We start from the raw sequence: 22,146 nt of genomic DNA, 5'->3' as shown, positions 1-22,146 counted from the left end.
TTGTGTAATGTACGGAACCCTTGGAACGCGAGTCCGACTTGCACTTGGGCGGTTTTTTTATTATACATACAATAGTTCTAGTAGAAACGAAACGGCCGAGCCACATACTTTGACTAAGGTGTAGAGCTAGTGAAGTTAGGGCTTGTAGAGTTAGAAGCTTGGCAAGAGATCTGATAACTTTTTGACAGTGCGAGCCTTATGGTTTCGTCTGGGCAACATTTTACATCAAAATGTTTTTGGTGGGATTTCACTTCTTTTTGTAAGTTGCTTATGACAATCTTCCATCCCCTAATTTAAAGGGTTGGGGGTGATTTACTATTGAAAATCCTGAAATAAGTATCTGGGGGCATCTGTTACACAATGTACTTCTTACTGATTCCCCATATAAACCCTTCACCCCGTAAGGGTAAACTTTGGGGTTGAAATCTGCCTTCACCCCGTAAGGGTAAACTTTGAGGTTGAAATCTATTCTATATCCTTCCCCATAACAATACCTATCTACATACCAAATTTCAACTAAATCGGTTCAGCGATTATTGATTCCCCATACAAGATTAAACCCCCTCATCATCCCCTTAGGGATTAAAAAATTCAAGTTTTTGAATTTATTTGTTGTTTGTGTACTAAAACTATATTACATATCAAATTTCAGCTTCTTAGAGGACTTCAGGAAGTACCCTAAAGGTATTGATAATCATCATCGTGAGTGAGTCAGTGACGAAATCGAAGTTTTTAGATATGAATAAAATCTAAAGTATAAGAGCTATGCAATTGATATGCTTAATAAGTCCGAGAACTTTGTTTATCTAGTATAATCCAACCCCAAGTTATGAGGGTTCCAAAAAACGACGAAGCGCTTCGAGAAAAGGTAGATAGTGCCCTTGCGCTTTGCTTGTCTTGGCGGGGGCACTGCCGTGCCCCCAGTAGTTAAAACATAATAATAATAAAGATTTATGTTTAGTGACTTTAGTTACCTACTATTTTCGCGTAAACTAGACAATTTTTATATCTTTAGTTAATAAGGCCCAAAATAATTATTTTTAACTTATTATAAATATCCTTTTGTTGTGAAGTACCAAATATTGTTATTTGTATATGTATAACTCTTAAGTTAAAAACAATAAAATCTGTTATTGTCTACTGTCAAAGTGATTATTTTTTGCGGGATTAAGTAATACCCTGCTAGTGTTCAATAAGGCCCACAATAGGACTTTTATAAAAGGTATATTTTCCAAGAGTATCGTAATATTTTTATAACTATTTTGGTATAATGAAGAAACTTCAATAAATAAGACACCTATTTGAGTGAGTTTTTCATACTTAATATCCTGTTTATTAAAAAAAAAACATTTTAATTTAAGGTGGGCCGTATATAGGCATATACGGCCGACACGGAATATACAATAAGGTGAGGTCACTTACCTTATTGTATATTCAATATGTATACGTGTAATATTGAGCAGTTGGTTTATAATATACATAATATGATATTGACGTTGAATAGGACAGGACATGACAATAGGAACCAGAAATAGGTATAGTCGGTCAAACCAATTTGTCAGTAAATAAAAACAAAAAACTATATTCATCCTTTTCTTTTGGGTGCTAGTACTAGTGTAAGTCAAAGATAGTATGATGATTCTCTCTATGTTTGAAATGAGACAGTCCTTTGACAAACTATGGTAAAAAATAGTTGTGTATATCATGTACATTTTTATTACAATTTCGAAATTCAAATGTTCTTCCTAATCAACTCGGCCACTAAACTAACTGATAACTTGGCATCCGATCCGCTAACTCGGCGAATGAATCGCCAATTCGCCAACTCTCCGAGCCGAGTCAACGCTATCACACTGCTACTAAGGTCATTCAAAATAAACCTTAATTCGAGAGCCCGAAGGTTCTTATATGACAAACAATACATTATGACTTAAAACTTTATGGGAAACAAAGGGACCCCTTTAATTTCACGTAATGTCCACATCTAATTTATATATGTCCACAGTAAACAAACAAATGAATGATAAGAAAAGACAGACAGTGCTGTGAGCGGGAGGTGGGGCGAGGCGAGGGGCGAGGTATAGGCAGGCTATGATAGGCTCCCGGGCGGCGCGCCGGCGACACTGACGGATCAGCGCGGCGTATGTATGAATTTCGCGCCTTTTTAAATATATTTTATTATTACAATGCAAGCTACACACCGAAATTTCTTATTTTCCATAATATGGCTGCGTATATTATTTTATAGTAATAGACTTATTTTTACAGACTCTAATTCAATATTAGATATTATAGGACAAAAAACGCATATTAATTCTAAAGCATATATCTTATTCTTCTAAATTTTTAGCTTGCCTATTAACTTAAGAATTTAGATATGTTGTTGTGGATTTATTAAACTTTAATTCAATATCGACAAAATAATAAGCTAATTTGTAGTTTGACTAAGAAGCACGTTAAAAAAAAATCTAATAATTTTACATTATAAAGCGTCATACATATTATAAACGATGGAACTTAAACATTGCACTTTAATTCAATATTAAAAAATCATTACTAAAAATATATAAATACCTAATTTATATCTAACGCTCGTTCTAACTTTTCGTCATATTTTACAAATATGCTTAAAAATATGTCCCATGTCAGATAAGTATCACTTTTTCATCTTTAGAATTATCAAAACTTTTAGTGCAAAAATCCGGTCCCACTATTGGTCTATAGATGGCGCACACACCTTTGGCCTATGGTCGGCTAGATGGCGTTGACGACACCGTTTCATATTTAACAATTTTAACACTTGGGTAATGAACATGGGGGAATGAACATGGGTCAAAATGATATAAACATAATAAAACCATTTATTCATATATATAAATTTTTTCGATAGTTTTATACGTTTTCATTTTGAGTTGTAGTCGTGTGTCGATAGATGGCAGTAAATTTACTGTGACTACATAATTTGTGGTATTATCTATAAAAGGGACCTTATTGTCGATGGCGCTTACGACAGTAACATCGATGAGCACAAAACGTAGTAGTTTAAAATTGGGGATTCTGGCCCAGTTTAGTTATTTTGATTTCCAATTTAGCAATTAAGTTTCTTTGATTACTGGAACATTCAATGTTGCTGTCTATCCAATGCGGAGGTCAATTTATGTTATGTGACGCTGATGAACTTATCAGTCATCGGGTTTAAAGGTCCCTTTGTAGTTTTTTATAAATAACTCGTAAACGGTGACCTGTAGCAAAAATGTTCTGATACATAAGTAATCTGCGTAAAATTGTCTACATTAAATATTCTATACACTTTTTCGCTAGGATCAGTATTTAAAAAAATATTTAAGGTAAAAAGTTAAATATGATCAATTGTTAATATTTTTTGTAAATAACTCGTAAACGGTGGCCTGTACCAAAAAATGTTCTGATACATAAGTAATCTACTTAAAATCTACTCACACCAGAGGATGCTGAAGACCGGACGCTTAGCTAAAACGCTAGGTTGAAGGAGAAGAAGATTGATCCTAGCGAAAAAGTGTATAGAATATTTAAGGCGCTCTTATACTCGAGTTTTACGTTTTCAAGGGGGTGAAGCAGACGAGTGGTAGAACGGGCAGGCGGGCGCCCCGCGCGGCGCACCGCACCATTCCCGCGCAGCACGTCTACGTCCTTATTCTGACGACATCGGTATTCTGAATCGTCAGTTCCGGGATTTTTAGTTCGGCAATTAATATTGAAAAAGATTTATTAGTAAATTCGAATTTTGATGAGTACTTAATGAAATTAAAAACCACGAGGACAAGCGCGAGTCGGACTCGCCCACTGAGCCCACCGAGGGTTCCGTACTTTTTAGTATTTGTTGTTATAGCGGCAACAGAAATACATCATCTGTGAAAATTTCAACTGTCTAGCTATCACGGTTCGTGAGATACAGCCTGCTGACAGACGGACGGACGAACGGACGGACAGCGGAGTCTTACTAATAGGGTTCCGTTTTACCCTTTGGGTAGGGAACCCTAAAAATGGTAGGTAAGACGGTGAGGTCGGTGAGTGTACCTAAATAATTATTAATTATATGTATACAATATGAGTGTATACTTGACTGATCATGTTTTTGTAAAAATCGATTTCGACTGGCAAAACATATTAACCGGGCAACCGGGTTTTTTAACCTAATTAGACACCGCTGAATCCGAAATTGCCGGTTGATTGATCGAATTCTTGACTGGAAGTGAGATAGTTGATATTAAAGGTCCCTTTTTTTAGTTTTTCGTAAATAACTCTTAAACGGTGGCGCATAGCAAAAATTTTCTTAAACATAAGTAATCTGCATAAAATTGCCCACAAGAAAGATTCCGTACAATTGTTCGCTAGGATCAATATTCAAAGAGATATTAAGGCGGGAAAGTTAATTATAATCAATTTTTGAAGGTCTCTTTTTTTAGTTTTTCGTAAATAACTCGTAAACGGTGGCCAATATAAAAAAAATGTTAAACGTTAATAATCGACACAACATTTTCAATAAAAAAAGATTTAGTACATTTTTAGCAGGGATCAATATTTAAAAAGAAAGTTAATTATAATAAATTCTAAGGTTCCTTGTTTTTATTTTTTCGTTAATAATTTGAAAAGTATGACTCATAGCAAAAACAAATTTTACACAAATAATAAACATAAAATTTCCTACAAGAAACATGTAGAACACTTTTCGCTAGGATCAATATTTAAAAAGACAAAGCATCCGGTAAGTCAATTATAATCAATTTTAAAGTCCCTTTTTAGTTTTTTGTAAATAACTCGTAAATGGTGTCCCATAGCACAATAGGTTTTTATGAATAAATAATCTCCATAAAATTTTCTGCAAAAAACATCTGAACACTTTTCTCTAGGATCCATATTTAAAACGATATTAAAGGAAGAAAGTTAATCACATTCAGTTCACAGGTCGCTTTTTTTTCGTAAATAACTCGTAAACGGTTGCAACGGGGGCAGTTGTAAAAAATATTATACGTAAATATTGAACATAAAATTGTCCACAAAAAAGGTTTTGTACACTTTTTCGCTACGATCAATATTTAATGAGGTATTAAAGGGGGTAAGTTAATTATAATCAATTTCCAGGTCCCTATTTTAAGTTTTTCGTAAATGACTCGTAAACGGTGGCCCATAGCAAAATAGGTTCTTAAGGTTAACTAACCCCCCTTGGCTAAAAAGTGGCCTCCATGTTTAAAATTCATTTGTTTACGTAAGATGTCCGTCTTTGGGTCACGAATTTACATGTGTGTACCAAATTTCAACTTAATTGGTCCAGTACTTTTGAAGAAAATGGGCTGTGACAGACGGACAGACAGACAGACAGTCGCACGAGTGATCCTATAAGGGTTCCGTTTTTTCCTTTTGAGGTACGGGACCCTAAAAACTAAAAAAAGTGACATGTGAATTGATTGTAATGAACTTTCTTCCTTTAATATCGTTTTAAATATTGATCCTAGAGAAAAGTGTTCAGATGTTTTTTGCAGGAAATTTTATGTAGATTATTTATTCATAAAACCTATTTTGCTATGGGACACCGTTTACGAGTTATTTACAAAAAACTAAAAAGGGACTTTAAAATTGATTATAATTAATTTACCGGCTGCTTTGTCTTTTTAAATATTGATCCTAGCGAAAAGTGTTCTACATGTTTCTTGTAGGAAATTTTATGTTTATTATTTATGTGTGATCAACAGGGTAAAGACCGGTAGTGATCACCGAATCGTAAGAGGCACACTGAATATCAATATTAAACTTGAAAGGTCCAGCCTGATGAAGTCTACGCTCCGACCTACTCGAGCCCATGTTCAAAACCCCGAAAGCTTTCAACTCGAGCTCTCTAACCGCTTTGCTTGCCTAGAGAACTTGGCTTCAGTGGACGAAATCAACGACGGGCTAGTGGAAACTGTCCACACAGTAGGGTCTAAGTTTTTTAGACCCCGCCGTAAAGATAGACCTCAGAAATTGACCGAGCAAACCTTAAACCTCATGGCTGAACGACGCTCGCTACAGTTGCAGTCTCCCGATGACGCGGAGTCATATAGGCAGCTCAATAGACGTATATCTAAGTCCTTGCGACATGATCTGCGTCTCTTTAATACTAACCGTATTAAAGAGACTATTGAGCGAAACCAAGGCTCCAAAGTGTTCGCAAAGGACAAAGCAACGCAAGCAAAGCAAGGGTCTATTGGGCAAAGCCAGCTGACAAAGCTGAAACGGGAAGATGGCAGCATAGCGTCGAGCAAAGCGGAGGTTTTAGGTGAGATCGAGAGGTTCTATGGACAGTTATACACTTCGATCGCAAAGCCCGTTGACAGCTTGGTAGGAGGTCCAAGAGCCAAGCTGTCCCGACATTATACCGAAGATATCCCGGACATCAGTCTGTACGAGATTAGGATGGCCCTGAAGCAGCTTAAGAACAACAAGGCGCCGGGCAAAGACGAAATCACTTCAGAGCTTCTGAGAGCGGGTGGAACACCGGTACTTAAAGTCCTCCAGAAGCTCTTTAATTCCGCCTTGTCCGAGGGCATAACGCCTGAAACATGGAATAGAGGCGAGGTGGTGTTGTTCTTCAAAAAAGGTGATAACAACCTATTGAAGAACTACAGACCCATCACGCTTCTGAGCCATGTCTATAAGCTGTTTTCAAGGGTCATCACGAACCGTCTCGAACACAGACTTGATGACTTCCAGCCTCCCGAACAAGCCGGTTTCCGAAAAGGCTATAGTACCATAGACCACATCCATACGCTGCTGCAAGTTATACAGAAGACCGAAGAGTATAACTTGCCATTATGCTTAGCGTTTGTGGACTATGAGAAAGCCTTCGATTCGGTGGAAACATGGGCGGTGCTTGTCTCTTCAGCGATGCCATATTGACTATCGGTACATCGAAGTGTTGAAGTGTTTGTATAATAACGCCACCATGTCGGTCCGAGTACAGGAGCAGAGCACGAGGGCGATTCCATTGCAAAGAGGCGTAAGGCAGGGAGACGTTATCTCTCCGAAACTGTTTACTGCCGTAATGGAAGACGCCTTCAAGCTCCTGGAATGGGAAGGACTTGGCATCAACATCAACGGCGAATACATCACTCACCTTCGGTTTGCCGACGATATCGTAGTCATGGCAAAGTCGATGGAGGAACTCAGCATGATGCTCGATGACCTCAACCGAGTTTCACAACGGGTGGGCTTGAAAATGAACATGGACAAGACGAAACTTATGTCAAATGCCAATGTTGTGCCCATCCCAGTCTCTGTTGGGAACTCGGTACTCGAAGTTGTTGACTCGTACATCTACCTAGGACAAGTAGTCCAATTAGGTAGGTCCAACTTCGAGAAAGAGGTCAACCGCCGAATCCAACTCGGTTGGGCAGCGTTCGGGAAACTACGTAATGTCTTTTCGTCCGACATACCTCAGTGCCTCAAGACGAAAGTCTTTAATCAATGTGTGTTACCAGTGATGACTTACGGCTCCGAAACGTGGTCTTTCACTACCGGCCTCATCTCAAAACTCAAAGTCGCTCAACGAGCTATGGAGAGGGCTATGCTCGGAGTTTCTCTACGTGATCGAATCAGAAATTAAGAGATCCGTAGACGAACTAAAGTCACCGACATAGCCCACCGGATTAGCAAGCTGAAGTGGCAATGGGCAGGCCACATTGCACGCAGAGAAGATGGCCGATGGGGTCGAAATGTGCTCGAGTAGAGACCACGGACTAGCAAGCGCAGCGTAGGACGTCCACCCACAAGATGGACAGACGATCTTGTTAAGGTCGCCGGAAGACGCTGGATGCGGGTCGCTTCCAACCGGCACGTATGGAGGTCCAAGGGGGAGGCCTATGTTCAGCAGTGGACGTCTTATGGCTGAGATGATGATGATGATGATGATTTATGTGTAATATTTGTTTTTGCTATGAGTCATACTTTTCAAATTATTAACGAAAAAATAAAAACAAGGAACCTTAGAATTTATTATAATTAACTTTCCCTCTTTATTATCTTTTTAAATATTGATCCCTGCTAAAAATGTACTGAATCTTTTTTATTGAAAATTTTGTGTAGATTATTAGTTCATTTTTTTTATATTGGCCACCGTTTACGAGTTATTCACGAAAAACTAAAAAAAGGGACCTTTAATATCACATATCTCACTTCCAGTCAAGAATTCGATCAAGCAACCGGCAAATTCGGATTGAGCGGGGTCTAATTAGGTTAAAAAACCCGGTTGCCAAAAAGTAATATGTTTTGCCAGTAGAAATCGATTTTTACAAAAATGTGACCAGTCTAAATTATTCAATTTGATTAATTTTATAGCCTTTTAAAATATGTTTACACAATTTATCAATCGTGACTGAATTCCGGATTGGTTAGATGGGTGTGTGCCTTTGCTGCCCAACTTGTTATAAAATGACAATATGACGGACGAATGTCTGAAATGTCACCGTATTTAAGAATTATTTTGCTTTTCTTCGTAAGTATGTTGAAAAACATTGTGTGTATAACATATTTGCATATTTATACTGTGATTACCCATTTTATGAAACGTCCGCTAAACTAGCACAGGTCCGACGCTGACAGTGGTCACGGGCGTACTGGCGTGAGGAATAGGCGCAAGGTATTGCCGCGTAGGGTGTAATTTAGTAGGCAAAATGTTGAATTCATCAAATGATGAATGAAAAAATTAACGTATCGATAAAAGGACAAGCAATAATGAAGATTTACTTAAAAGCTATCGACTGAAGTAAGTTTCATATACATTTTCGTCCTAGTACTTCTAACATAAGGAAATAAAGACAGTGTTAGGCATGTTTTCAACTTAAGATTCTATCGAGAAAATAATGAGCCGTCGTGTTTCTGACAAGCAATAACGTAGTTCAAGGACTTATACATACTAGAAAATAATGCATGAAATCCTTGTAAAAGTCTGTAAATATGGTGGTGGTAATCAAAGAAACTTAATTGCTAAATTGGAAATCAAAATAACTAAAATGGGCCAGAATCACCAATTTTAAACTACTACGTTTAGTGCTCATCGATGTTAGTGTCGTAAGCGCCATCGACAATAAGGTCCCTTTTCATAGATAATACCATATTTACTATGACAGGACCCCTCTATACTATCTATTCTCTTTGATGTTACTTTACATATTTTATATCAGTCCTCAATATCTCCTAGGTACTTACTTTTTTTTATTGTGTCCAGGAGGCCCTAATGAAGCGTCTGGGCGCCCACGCGTACCCGTTTCAACTGGAGCTTACGCCGCTGGCGCCCCCTAGCGTGCAACTGGTACCCGCTAAGCAGTACCACGGGGCGCCCATTGGGACATCTTACGACGTTCGGGCTTTCATCGGTAAGTTTTACTGGTGACGCATCTATTGTTTTATAGACTAACGGCCTGATTCTAATTTTAATAAACGTTAAAAATTAGATCCCGATACGATATGGATCGGATCTGTTAGTGTCATAATTGACGTTTTTTAAAACAAACACGTCACTTTTGACACTAAATATCGTATCGAAATCAAATTTTTGACGTTTATTAAAATTCTCCAATGGACCATCATTGCCGATTGGTGTAGAGGAGCCATAAGAATATGGCGTTCGCCTGCTGTGTCAGATTTAAGGATGACTCACGTTAGACCGGGCCGTGTCCGGGCCGGAGCTTCAGGCGCATCGTTTTGGAAAGCATCACGTCATCGCCTGTCATGTCATAGAAAAGTAAGTACCGAAGCTCCGGCCGGGACACGGCCCGATCTAACGTGAGTCATCCTTTAACCACAGGCATTCACATAATGGCAGCATTGTTACTATTGTTAGCGATCATTGTTAATATTCCGAAATATAATGGAAGATTCACAATGGCAATCATATTTCACATCAATTTTGCCAGAACAGCCGTACAACGCGAATTTATTCAACCGGTCATATTCTAATTCGTACATTTGTGACGCCGATTCGCTTTTAACAATTCGATTAAGTTTTGATCTTATCTTAATATGATCTTGAATCGTGTTCTCGTGTTATCAGGCATTTCACGTGCACCATCGGCGGCCCATGGACTAAGGTACAATGTTAAGAAAAGTGAACTTCTCGTTTTCAAGGCTGGAACTAGAAAATTGAGAGCAGTGCCACCAGTAAAACTGCTTGGAGTCCCCTTGAAAAAGGTCACCGAGTTCATGTACCTTGGTCACTGGGTTACCGAGAGCCTCTCCGATGACGCGGACATCGAACGTGAACGAAGGGCTATGGCGATGAGAGCAAATATGTTGGTTCGTAGGTTTACTAGGTGCTCACGTGACGTAAAAATCACATTGTTTAAAGCGTATTGCCAGACCTTTTACACCTGCAGCCTATGGACCAACTACACTCAAAAAACCATCAATAGTCTAAGAGTCCAGTACAATAACGCCCTCAGGATGCTTGTGGGGCTGCCTCGCTGGTGTAGTGCGTCGCGCATGTTTCTAGAGGCTAACACGGATGGCTTTAATACGATACTGCGGAAACGTGTTGCCTCCCTGATGCGCAGAGTGCGAGAGAGTACCAATAGCCTCCTGAGTGCCGTTATTGAAAAGTGTGAGTGCCCTATTATGAGGCATTGGAACTATGTGCATACAGGCGGCAGACCTCTTTTAATGTAAAATAAACACTCACAAGTCACATAAACACTCCCTGGGTGGACTTTTTGCACAAAGTAGTAACACAGGTCTTACAAATTCTGAAAGTGTTCATAAATATGGCAGCAACGAAACGGCCAAGCCGTACTGTTTGACCAAGATGTTGGCTTTATACATTTAGAGCTTATAAAGTTAGGACTTACAGAGTAAAAGTCTTGGTACCTACTACGGGATCTGATAACTTTTTAGTGTAAAAGCTTTATACGGCCCCGACACTATCATGAATACTGACATTACTTTGAAGGAATGACGTTTTTAGTGATAGTGTAGGGATTGTAATGAAGGAATGACGGCAAGTAATGAAGTTTATTTTAATAATTTCCGTCAGAATTGGAGTTATGTCAAAGTAAATTCACTATGACAATCCGCCCGCCTCTATTTCAAATTCGCTTTGTAGAGGAAGTAAGGTTTTGAAAAGTTTACGACAAGAAACAGTGCCAATATAGAGGGCGCTACTTGGCTGGTTTACGTGAAGCTGGTTCAAATCTGAACTTCGAAAACTTTTTTTTTTTTTATTGTGTTTTCTTTATTAGCACTCCGATCACTGCTCCCACACAAAATTTCACGATTCTAGTACTTCAGGAACCAATGTTTTAAGGTTTACGGCAAATTTTAGGTACCCCCATTTCAAGGGGTTGCAGGGCGAAAGTTACAGATTTCTCATCACCATATGTGTTAGCATACAGACCTATCATTACATGCCAAATTTCAGCCTTCTAGGTCTTCAGGAAGTAGTCTGTATTTTCTATGACACGAATTTCATAGGGTTCGGACAGTGCAAATTAAAGAATCTATGAAATTGTAAGTATAATAGGTAGCCTAATAAAACTTGGTGTTTTTGATAAGTTTACTAACGCCATGGTATACTAAAAATTTCAGCCCTCTAGCATCATCCAAGCCGAAACTACGAGGGTTCGAAAATACCACGAAACGTGCCGAGAAAAGATATGCACTGCCTTTTGCCCTTTGTCTCGTCTTGGCGGGGGCACGGCCGTGCCCCCACATAGGATTTTCATTGGTTAATTTTGATATATTTTTATTACATGTTAATTAGTTTTGTGCCGTGGAAATTATTATATATTTATTAATTATTTAAATGTATGTTTAGCATGTAGGCACTAACTCTTAAATGTAAGTACTTGTAATACTAACAATTTTATGGACCTATGCAGTCTGAAATAAATATATTGAATTGAATTGAATTAAGTGCGAGAGATATGCCTCCTGGGGGCCTAGCCAATATGACAATTGTACATCGACATACGCCTATCGAAAAGAAAAAATATCGGGATGACAGATGCAACGAAATGTCACGTGATCATTTCTTGACATTATTTTTCTTTTCTATCAACGATTGTTAGACTTAGACCAAGAAAAGTCAGCAGCGATTTTGATAGCCCACGCAATGCAAGTGTTTTTTATACGTCATAATTTCATAGAAGTATGACGTTTAAAATAACACTTGCACTGCGTGGGCTATCAAAATCGCTGCAGAATTTTCTTGTTCTAACTCTAGTGGGCTATGCCATTTCGTCAGGACCAATCTAATCAAACTTACCTGCTCACGCTGGTACAGTCAAATAGGTAATTCAATTCCCGTAGGTACCATGTCGTAATCGTACCTTGTCAAAGTGACAATCAATATGAAAGTCGCTAGGGGCCTCACTCATACCATGGTCACTGTGACAAGGTACGAAATGGTATTAAAATTCAATTCCTTGACCGTGCAGCGGCGCAAGTTGTCAAAGTCGTATCAAAACAAAACAACATGACAGTCATATCAAATTGTTAAAAACAGAAACGGCCTCAGCTCACCGTTCGGTTTAATTTAATTCGATCCAATGACACTCAAATCGTATTATGCGTGTGAAACCAGACGTGCTTAATTTCATATGTATTAACAGTTCGGAAGCTGGAAAATAATTATTTTTCAATAAAATGGGCTCATTTTGTTTATACAAAGTGGAAATGGGTCACACATTTCATTGTATGCTTAACTCGCACGCATTTTACTTGAAAATCACTAATATTTATTTACTAAACTTTGAAGCAAATCATACTTGAGCAACATTTACGCTACTGTTACGCTTACCGAGCCATCTTGTATACTGTTGCTACAGAAGTAGCTTCTAGTTTAGTAGATATTTCTCATATTATCCTATTATCCAAGTTGCCCCAATCATTGGTTTGCACCTTAGACATCGCAAAGTTAAAATAATCAAAAGCCACGCGACACTTTTTGACTGCGTTTCGACCAGCACGGCTAGCACATGATTACACGCGGAATAACTCGCGCCGCGAGAGACAGCAGTCGCCCGTCACAAATTTCTATCTCTATCTGTCAATTCCTCGATTTTGGTAGCATAAGTTCGCTTATCGAGAAAAGAGTTCCACGAGAGAGAGCCATCCCGCGCGCGACTTAGCCGCGGTGGCCATTTCTACATGGAACAAACTTTTCTTTTGTTGCAACACTGAATCGGTACAAAAATAATCGGAAAAAGCGTGAATAGTCAGCTTTAAAAACGGAACGTCACTAGCCACGATAACTTTTTCCCGTTCTCGCAGTATTAAGATTAAAGAGTAAGCAAATTTGACAGTGTGTCAGTCAAAATTTGATTTTGATGTTTGTTGTTACGACTTGAAAATAAATTATTATTAGGAAATTATTATCATACAACTGCTTACGAATAACTGCCGTTTTGTTAAGATAATTGAGATTGTTAAAAATGTTGGCAAACACTACCACCTTTACTTGGAAGATACCTATAGTGTAAGTACCTACGCAATTGAAATCTTCATATAACTCTTTTCCTTTCAATCGTTTTATTTTCCAAAAATTGATAGTGCTTTTAAATCTAACATCTCATTTACAGACTGAAGATCTCATAATGGCCAACATGACTCCCTTGTAGTTTGTTAGCTAGCTGTTGCACAAATTGACTAAGTACATGGGCCAGCCTGTCATCAAACACGGCGCCCACACCTAAGCGTGCTATTGCTGGACGCAGTCCTCCTGCCACGGACGACCTACAACGGCTCAAGTTGGGGACCTACTCCATACAATGACCGTCGAGTGTTTATAACAATTAGTTATTATTGCGTGTTCTGTATTTTAACGGGCTATGGATGTGGTTTTAGTTTGTTAAGTTTTCTTATGCTGCAAATACTTACACAAAAACAGAAGTTATCCAAAGAAAACTGAGCATGAGCTCAATTATTGTAGATTTAAAATAAATACTATACTAAAACATCATGTTACTTTATTTACTTTGACCTCTGAGATATTTAGATCTAAGTAATGTGGCACCTACAGAGTAAGTACCTAGAGTTAGACCAAGATAAGTATAATATTCCCTACCATAATTCTACGGTCTCAAGTTTAAGCTTTGCGTTGAAATTAAATAAAGGAATAGGTAAATGCACAATTTGGTTAAATTATGAACAAATATGCTAATTATGAACAAATATGCCTTGAACCGTGTTAGGCTCTGGCATATACTCCTAGTCAATTAATTTGCTTTGTTGTTGTGGTGACGCAATCTTAGCCTTTGAATTTTTCTGTTGAATTTTCGTTTACCTTATGAGAACAAACGAGTTATTCAAACTCAAGCATTTTGTTAACCACCGCACATCTAACCTACCTAGCTAACGTACAAATCATGAAATTCAGTTTTTGTATGTACTTTAACAGAAAAATGCTGTTATATGAAATAAATTCAAAATTATACAAAATTTACTTTCTTTTAGGACCGAAGTCAAAAAACTTCGACAAAATGTGCTTCTCGTGACCCTCAAGCCTAGAAGACAATTTCTCTCATTTTGACGTTGAAACGCGGGATATTTTGTATCCCATAGTGCACTTGTGCTACGAGTTTCGAGAGTATCTCGCGTGGAACTGTCAACCGACAAAAATGTATCGCTTTAACATATTTGTCCGCGAGACAGCGGGTTGTCGCGCGGATCTTATGCTACCGATTCGCGAGCGAGCTCTATGTCGCGGCGTTTTCTCGTCTGTCGATTGTCGCGCACATCATGTGCTAGCCGGGCAGAGATAATTGAGATGCGAGGATGCGATGGGAGGGATGTGATATGTGGATGATATGTTTTAAAGACCAATAAAATAGAATAGAAAAGAATCTCTTTTAATCAAGTAGGATTTTACAATCTCTTTTGTATCTTCAAAGTACATTATAAATAAATAAAAATTAAATTAAAAAATAAATAACAGCTTACAAAATACAAAATTCATCAATTACAATTTACTACCGATATAAATACATTTCATGATAATTAATTCATTTATTAATAGACGGCCATGCATCTTTATCATTAATATAATCTTCGACTGTGTTATATGCCTTATGCAGTAGACTAGATTTGACATATTTTTTAAGTCCAGGAAATGGTAAATCCAGTGCCTCCCTTGGTAACTTATTGTAGAACACTCTCCTAGAAAAGATTTCTTCACTCTTTTAACACGAGATCTAATTATTGCTATCTTGTGACTATTTCTAGCACTGTGCATTTTCTGAAAGGTTTCTAAATTTGTTAGAGCATATAATATGCAGTCGTAAATGTATTGTGATGCCATTGTTAGTATATTTACTTCTTTGAAACGTTCTCTTAGTGAAATGAAACACGTGACCCTAACTTATATATGTTCCGCACTTCTCTTTTTTGTAATACAAAAATGGTTTGTATATCGGCAGCTTTACCCCAGACTAGAATTGCATATGACATTAGGCTGTGGAAGTAGCTAAAATACACCATTCGGGCTGTTTCTACGTTAGTTAGTTGCCTAATCCTTCTGACTGCATATGCTGCTGAACTCAAACGGTTTGCTAGAGAAGATAATATATGGGGCTCCATTGCAAATTTTTATCTATGGTCAAACCTAAGAAGAGAGTCTTATCCACCATTTCTAGACATTCATTATTTATAAAGATACTGCCACTAGTAGTTTTTACATTAGGTAATGTGAATCTAATCCATTTCGTTTTTTGGAATTTAACAGCAAATTATTAATTGTGAACCAATTTGAGACTATACTCACGGTGCTATTTATGCCTGTATAGTCTTCAGTGTTTCGACTAACTTTAAAAATTAGAGATGTGTCATCCGCGAATAACACAATTTCATAATGATCTTTTACGATACATGGAAGGTCATTGATATAGACTAAGAATAAAAACGGGCCTAAAATGGAACCCTGGGGTACTCCTAGTTTAATAGCAGTGGATTCAGACTGGGTTTCATTAATCACAACCGTTTGTGTTCTTTGACTGAGATAGCTTGAAATTAGGTTAATAGCGGCATCAGATAACCCATAATATTTAAGCTTTAGTTTTAAAGTCAAGTGCTCAACACAGCCAAAGGCTTTTGACAAGTCACAAAAAAATCCTACCGCATCACTAGAATCTTCCCATATGTCATAAATATGCTTGATGACCACACCAAATTGTCGATTATGAAGAAGTTTATTTCTAGTAAAAAATGCTTGTAATTGATTTAGCATGATTATTTCGAAAATTTTACTAAGCACGGGAGAATAGATATTGGACGAAAATTTTCTAGGTTACTTTTTTCTCCAGACTTAGAATATACAATAGTGTGTAAAGTAAATTTAGGATATTGAAATTTCGCACGAAAACTCGTGAAGTTATTTTTGTGTGACGATACAGGAATTAAATAAATAAAAACAATATTTTTCACCTCAGCAGTTCGAACAAGGGTACTTTGCTTCTTTAAAACAGTGAGCAAAATGCGGTCTAATACAAGTTCAAAATACTTGGGTTCTATTATCTCTGTCCCTTTCACACCGTTAGCAAAAAAAAAAACAGACAAAAAAAAGTTCAAATGATTCAACGATAAGTATACTATTGACGGTTTATATACGGTATTGACCACCGAAAAACGTCAGAGCGCATCGTTCCAAACCACGTACGAGTATGAATTCTTAATAATTAATTAATAAAAATAAAGTTTAACACATTCACTGCCCCCGACGCACATGTGCGTCCACCGTCATACAAGTTTGTTCCTAGTGTCAGTTGATATTCGTTATTTCCATATTAATTTACAGAAATTTATTACGTTTTGTTGTTGTGTTCGATTGCGGTAATTAAACTTAATTGTTAGTATATCTTAAGAAAACATGAGTGCATAGGGTATTAAGTGACGAAGAAGGATTACATTTTTCAAGTTGTCTAATAGGTATGTTCTCACTGCTCCGGTGAAAAGTTGTGTGTACTACACGAGATCAAACCTTGATCTCTTGTTGTACAAATAACTATTTTCGTTCCACCTACACGTGGCTCCTCTATTCCACCGTTTTTATTGTGATATTTGTGATGTCGAAAGGTCAAAAGAGCGAGAATTTATCACTGAATTGACAAATCTATTTATAGAACTGTTCTACAAATATTGAATATAGTGGATCGTTCGTCTTTATTATCGATAATGATGTACCTTACTTTTCACAATGCTTATTGTTAAGAGGAAAGGGTACGATCAATTCACTATACAAACGTAGTCCTCATCATCCTCCCAGGCCTCACAACGTAACAAGAAGCTGAATGAGCCTTTTATAGCATAAATATTTATGTTCTAAATGAATTTTAGTTTTATGTTATTTTTGTGCTAATAAACATTTCTTAATCTTATATTGATCCCACCAAAACATTTCATGTAAAGTGTTGCCAGGACTAGGCGCATAAAGTTTTTACACTAAAAAGATAATTATCAGATCCCGTAGTAGGTACCAAGACTTTTACTCTGTCAGTCCTAATTTTATAAGCTCTAACTGTATAAAGCCAACATCTTGGTCAAACAGTACGGCTTGGCCGTTTCGTTGCTGTCATATGGACAATCCCGTTATGACACTTTCAGAATTTGAAAGACCTGTGTTACTACTTTGCACAACAAGTCCACCGAGGGAGTGTTTATGTGACTGCAACGAAACGGCCAAGCCGCACTGTTTGACCAAGATGTTGGCTTTATACAGTTAGAGCTTATAAAGTCAGGACTGACAGAGTAAAAGTCTTGGTACCTACTACAGGATCTGATATCTTTTTAGTGTAAAAACTTTATGCGCCTAGTCTTGGCAACACTTTACATGAAATGTTTTGGTGGGATTTCATAAATTTTTGTAAGAGTTGATATACCAGCTAGAAATAGGCTAAAAATTACATATTCGTTTATAGAAACTACAATAATACAAGGTCAAATAAACACAGGCATAATTTTAAAACACTTTACACCTTTAGGTTTTTATAAAAGTTACGTACCTATTGCTAGCGCAATCTATCTAGGGCCTATATAAATTATAAGTCAGGAATTTTATGTACTATCAATTGTAAGTTTCTAGAAATTTTAAAGCATTATTATAAACATAATAGGGATTTTTTTCATGACCCAAGCGTTAACGAAGGTCTCTGATTCAGCTTACTCAACCGATTTTTGTGTATTTTGTGTTCTTGTGTGGTTTGAATACGTACCTATTCAGTTTTTGGAAAATTTACAAAATGATAGAGCCATTGTAGATCAGTGCCTAAAAAAGTAGCGGTTTCAATATCATTAGACATTTTTTTTCTTTTTTGAGACGTGTTCTAGCTAATATCTACATGCTTACATCTAATGCAGAAAGGAGATCGTCGATTTTGGGCCCGTAGGAAAAACCATCGCGTGTATGGTACATACTATTACAGTAATTATATACGGATTTTATTACGGAACAATATATAATCTTGGGTGTAAATGAAACGGGAATTAGAAATACCTAATAATAAAAAGACATTACATTATTTATTTCCGTTAATCAATACATTTATTAACAAAAGCTTTGCGTCGTCAACATCTTTATTAGCATTGACATAACCCTCAAATTCACACAAACCGTGAGGTTTTTTCACTAAAGTGCTATATATTCTCTTTGCACTAAGCTTTATGGTGGGTAGAGTCTGGCTACTGAAATATTACCCAAAGTTTTGGCGGGAAATTAAAAAAATCTTGGGCTGGTCTCACTGTGTGTAGTAGGAATTATAGTTTTGATACTAGAAAATATTTTTTATATTCTGTGCACACGTAAGGTATTTAATAAGGAAATAAGTTAAATATACGTTGACTGCACTCAAAGTCAGCTCACATTAATTTCTACCACTATGTAAAGTATAGTCAACGACAAACACATATGATTACGATCCAATGTTTTGATTTTATTGATAAAGATCAAATAAAGATCTGAATCTGAATCTGAATATTTTCCAGAACTTCTAGTTTATCCGTTTCTTTTACACACTTGTCCTATTTATGAGATTCAGGTATTAATAAATTCACATACTTAATCAAAGTTATAGGGAAATGTTAGAAATTTAGAACTAGTACTTAAAGTATCAAAATATTAATAGAGCACCAACCTACGCGAATTGTTTCCGACTTGTAAACATTGCAGTTTTTCGTTATAAAACGCTTCACGTCGACTTCGCACATTGTCGTAATTATTTACGAGCTTAAATAATAGGTTGCGGACGTCACTCGGTATAGTCATTATTAATATTATTTAAGTATTATTTAAAATAAACGCCTTATAAACCGCGAACAATTTGAATGGATGACATAAATTGACAACAGACTTTTAACTTTTTTTAATAGCATAGACAATTGGTGATGCAACAAGGAAATATCTGTCAACAAAATTTGGCTAGCCAGACTCTAGACAAGTCTGTATTCTAGTTTGACACTAACTGCCACTGTCTGTCATAGCCCCATAGCTGACATACGTGCGTTTCGATACTATTAAAAATATCACAATATCATTTTATTTTTGTATCTACGTTTAAATTACAGACGGCTGTCAAAATACCTAACAAACGTAGTTTAGAAAAAATACTTAATTGTCTTTGCATTTTGGTTTAAAGGAGATGTAAATGTATTCAAAATAATGATAATAATATATACTACTCCTTTTATACAACGAAACGCATCCATTTTTTATCAATCTGTCATATATTTGCAAGCAACGCCAACTTTAAATAAACCTTATTATTGTTGAAAGAAGTATTACAAATGGTCAATAGGGGATATTACTGCAATGTTCTGCCGCCAGAGTGCAGCACTACCGCCTCTAGTAAAATCATAGAGTAACTTATACATACTGTACCTTAAACTGTGTTTGACAAGTTTTCACAGACAATAAAATATGACATTGATGCATCAAGGCGGTTTGTTAACAAGGACCTACCGGGAAATGCGAAAATGAAATTGAGTTATCTGCCTATTTATCAAGAGTGATAGAGTGGTTAGATAACGAAATTTCGAATCTCTTGTTTCACGGTAGACCCCCAGATTGTGACAGATAGTGGTAGTGGCGCCACCTACGCAGCATTCCCGTAATATTCCCTACTAACAATATGTTCACTTTTATTAGGAAATAGGTAACTCGGAAATAATGAACTACAAACGAGATCAAAATATTGCTTCATATTATATGAGAAAAAGATTTCAGTTATATTTACACGCCAGATTTTGAAATTTTTTCTGAAAAAAAAAACCGCACTTCATTTACGGAATAGTATGAATGGTATACGCATAGGTGTACAAAAGTATTTCTTTCTAGATTCATGTTTTCACTGCAGGATTTCTCATCGTTCCCGTTTTATTTCGTAATTCTGTGTTTACTTTCGTAATCTTGAGATTATGACGATTAATAAGACGTTCGTGGGTCAATCCAACACGCTCAACTTGGCTATGTTCACGAGGTTCTTCAGCTCACAGAACCTCCCTTGTGTTTGAAGTTGTAGGTAAGTAAGGTTTCGAAAAGTTTACGACAAGAAACAGTGCCAATATAGAGGGCGCTACTTGGCTGGTTTACGTGAAGCTGGTTCAAATCTGCACTTCGAAAACTTTTTTTATTATTATTATTGTTTCTTTATTAGCACTCCAATCACTGCTACCACACAAAATTTCACGATTCTAGGACTTCAGGAACCAATGTTTTCAGGTTTACAGCAATTTTTAGGTACCCCCATTTCAAGGGGTTGCAGGGCGAAAGTTACAGATTTCTCATAACCATATGTGTTAGCATACAGACCTATCTTTACATGCCAAATTTCAGCCTTCTAGGTCTTCAGGAAGTAGTCTGTATTTTCTATGACACGAATTTCATATAGTACGGACAGTGAAAATTAAAGTATCTATAAAATTTTACGTACAATAGGTAGCCTAATAAAACTTAGTGTTTTTGATAAGTGCACTAACTACATAGTATACAAAAAATTTCAGCTCTCTAGCATTATCCAAGCCGAAACTACGAAGGTTCGAAAATACGGCGAAACGTGCCGAGAAAAGATATGCAGTGCCTTTTGCCCTTTGTCTCGTCTTGGCGGGGGCACGGCCGTGCCCCCAGATACGATGGAAAATATTTATACATAATTTTATGTATTTTAGTCATAGCTATGCCCGACCGTTGATTTTTTTCATTATTTTAATTATTATAAAAGTTAAGAGCGAAAATCAGGCCTCATACAAATTTTTAGATGCTCGTAAAACTCATATATAATAATGAAAAAATCGGAAATAGCTAAATGACATCAAATTGTATAAAAATAATTTCAATATTGTTAATATTCAGAAAGGAAAATGGGACCTACGTTTGTATGGAAACGCGGAAGGTCGTCACCTTTCTTTGGATAGAAACTGCAACAACGTTATTATTTAACATAATTGTCGCTCGATAGAAAATAACTTAAATACCTACCTAAGCACAATCCGGCCCCGGCCCACATTTCCATAACTTGCTTAAATATTAATAAACGTGGCAACTGGCAAGTAAAGCGCTGCAAACATAGACCTAGTACCTATTACATATATGAGCTATACGCGTGCGCCTGTGAGGAATAGAATATACGCAATGCGACAATATTAAAAACACGTTTTAACATTCCTGACAACATACCAAAAACAATCTACGTAATTCGGTCGGGTTATTTGTTGCCCATCATAAAACATACTAAATTTACGGTGGGGAACAAACAAAAAGTGAGACTGTGACAAGGACAAGCAATAATACCGCTTTCTCTGCTACTCCAACTAAAAGTTCCATAAGTGCATCTCGCTCCGTCATTTGGCTCCTCCCCCGTTTCCTCTCTATATTATTGTACCAAAGTAATAATGTAGGTCATTGTTTTAAATAGTTTTATATAGGTAACAAAAATATATATTTTATATCAAAATCGTTGCAGACTTTTCTTGGTCTAACTCTAACTATATAGTCTGAAATCCAAACAATGCGTATAGGTACACTTGTGGAAGGACTTAGTTATTGAAGGATAAACAATTAAACATTTAGAAATCTTTCGTTTTTTTTGTAGTTTGTTGAAAACGTACCTACATAACATTATCACCCGAGGCACATGAGCGAGTAGGATCTATATCTGAATC

The 22,146-nt window shown here is 36.8% G+C and overlaps 1 protein-coding gene across 1 annotated transcript in view; it reads left to right on the top strand.

Annotated features, from left to right (window-relative positions):
• The window catches only part of LOC134805027 (arrestin, lateral eye-like), a 101,624-nt gene that overhangs the window by 43,160 nt on the left and 36,318 nt on the right, over positions 1-22,146 (top strand). The window contains exon 4 of the mRNA XM_063778319.1: positions 9,239-9,386. Within this exon, the coding sequence (XP_063634389.1) occupies positions 9,239-9,386 (148 nt within the window). The remainder of the gene's footprint in view (positions 1-9,238; positions 9,387-22,146) is intronic.

This window comes from Cydia splendana, chromosome Z, assembly GCF_910591565.1.
Source record: "Cydia splendana chromosome Z, ilCydSple1.2, whole genome shotgun sequence".
Classification (NCBI taxonomy): Eukaryota; Metazoa; Arthropoda; class Insecta; order Lepidoptera; family Tortricidae; genus Cydia; species Cydia splendana.
This window is presented reverse-complemented; position numbering and strand designations above follow the sequence as displayed.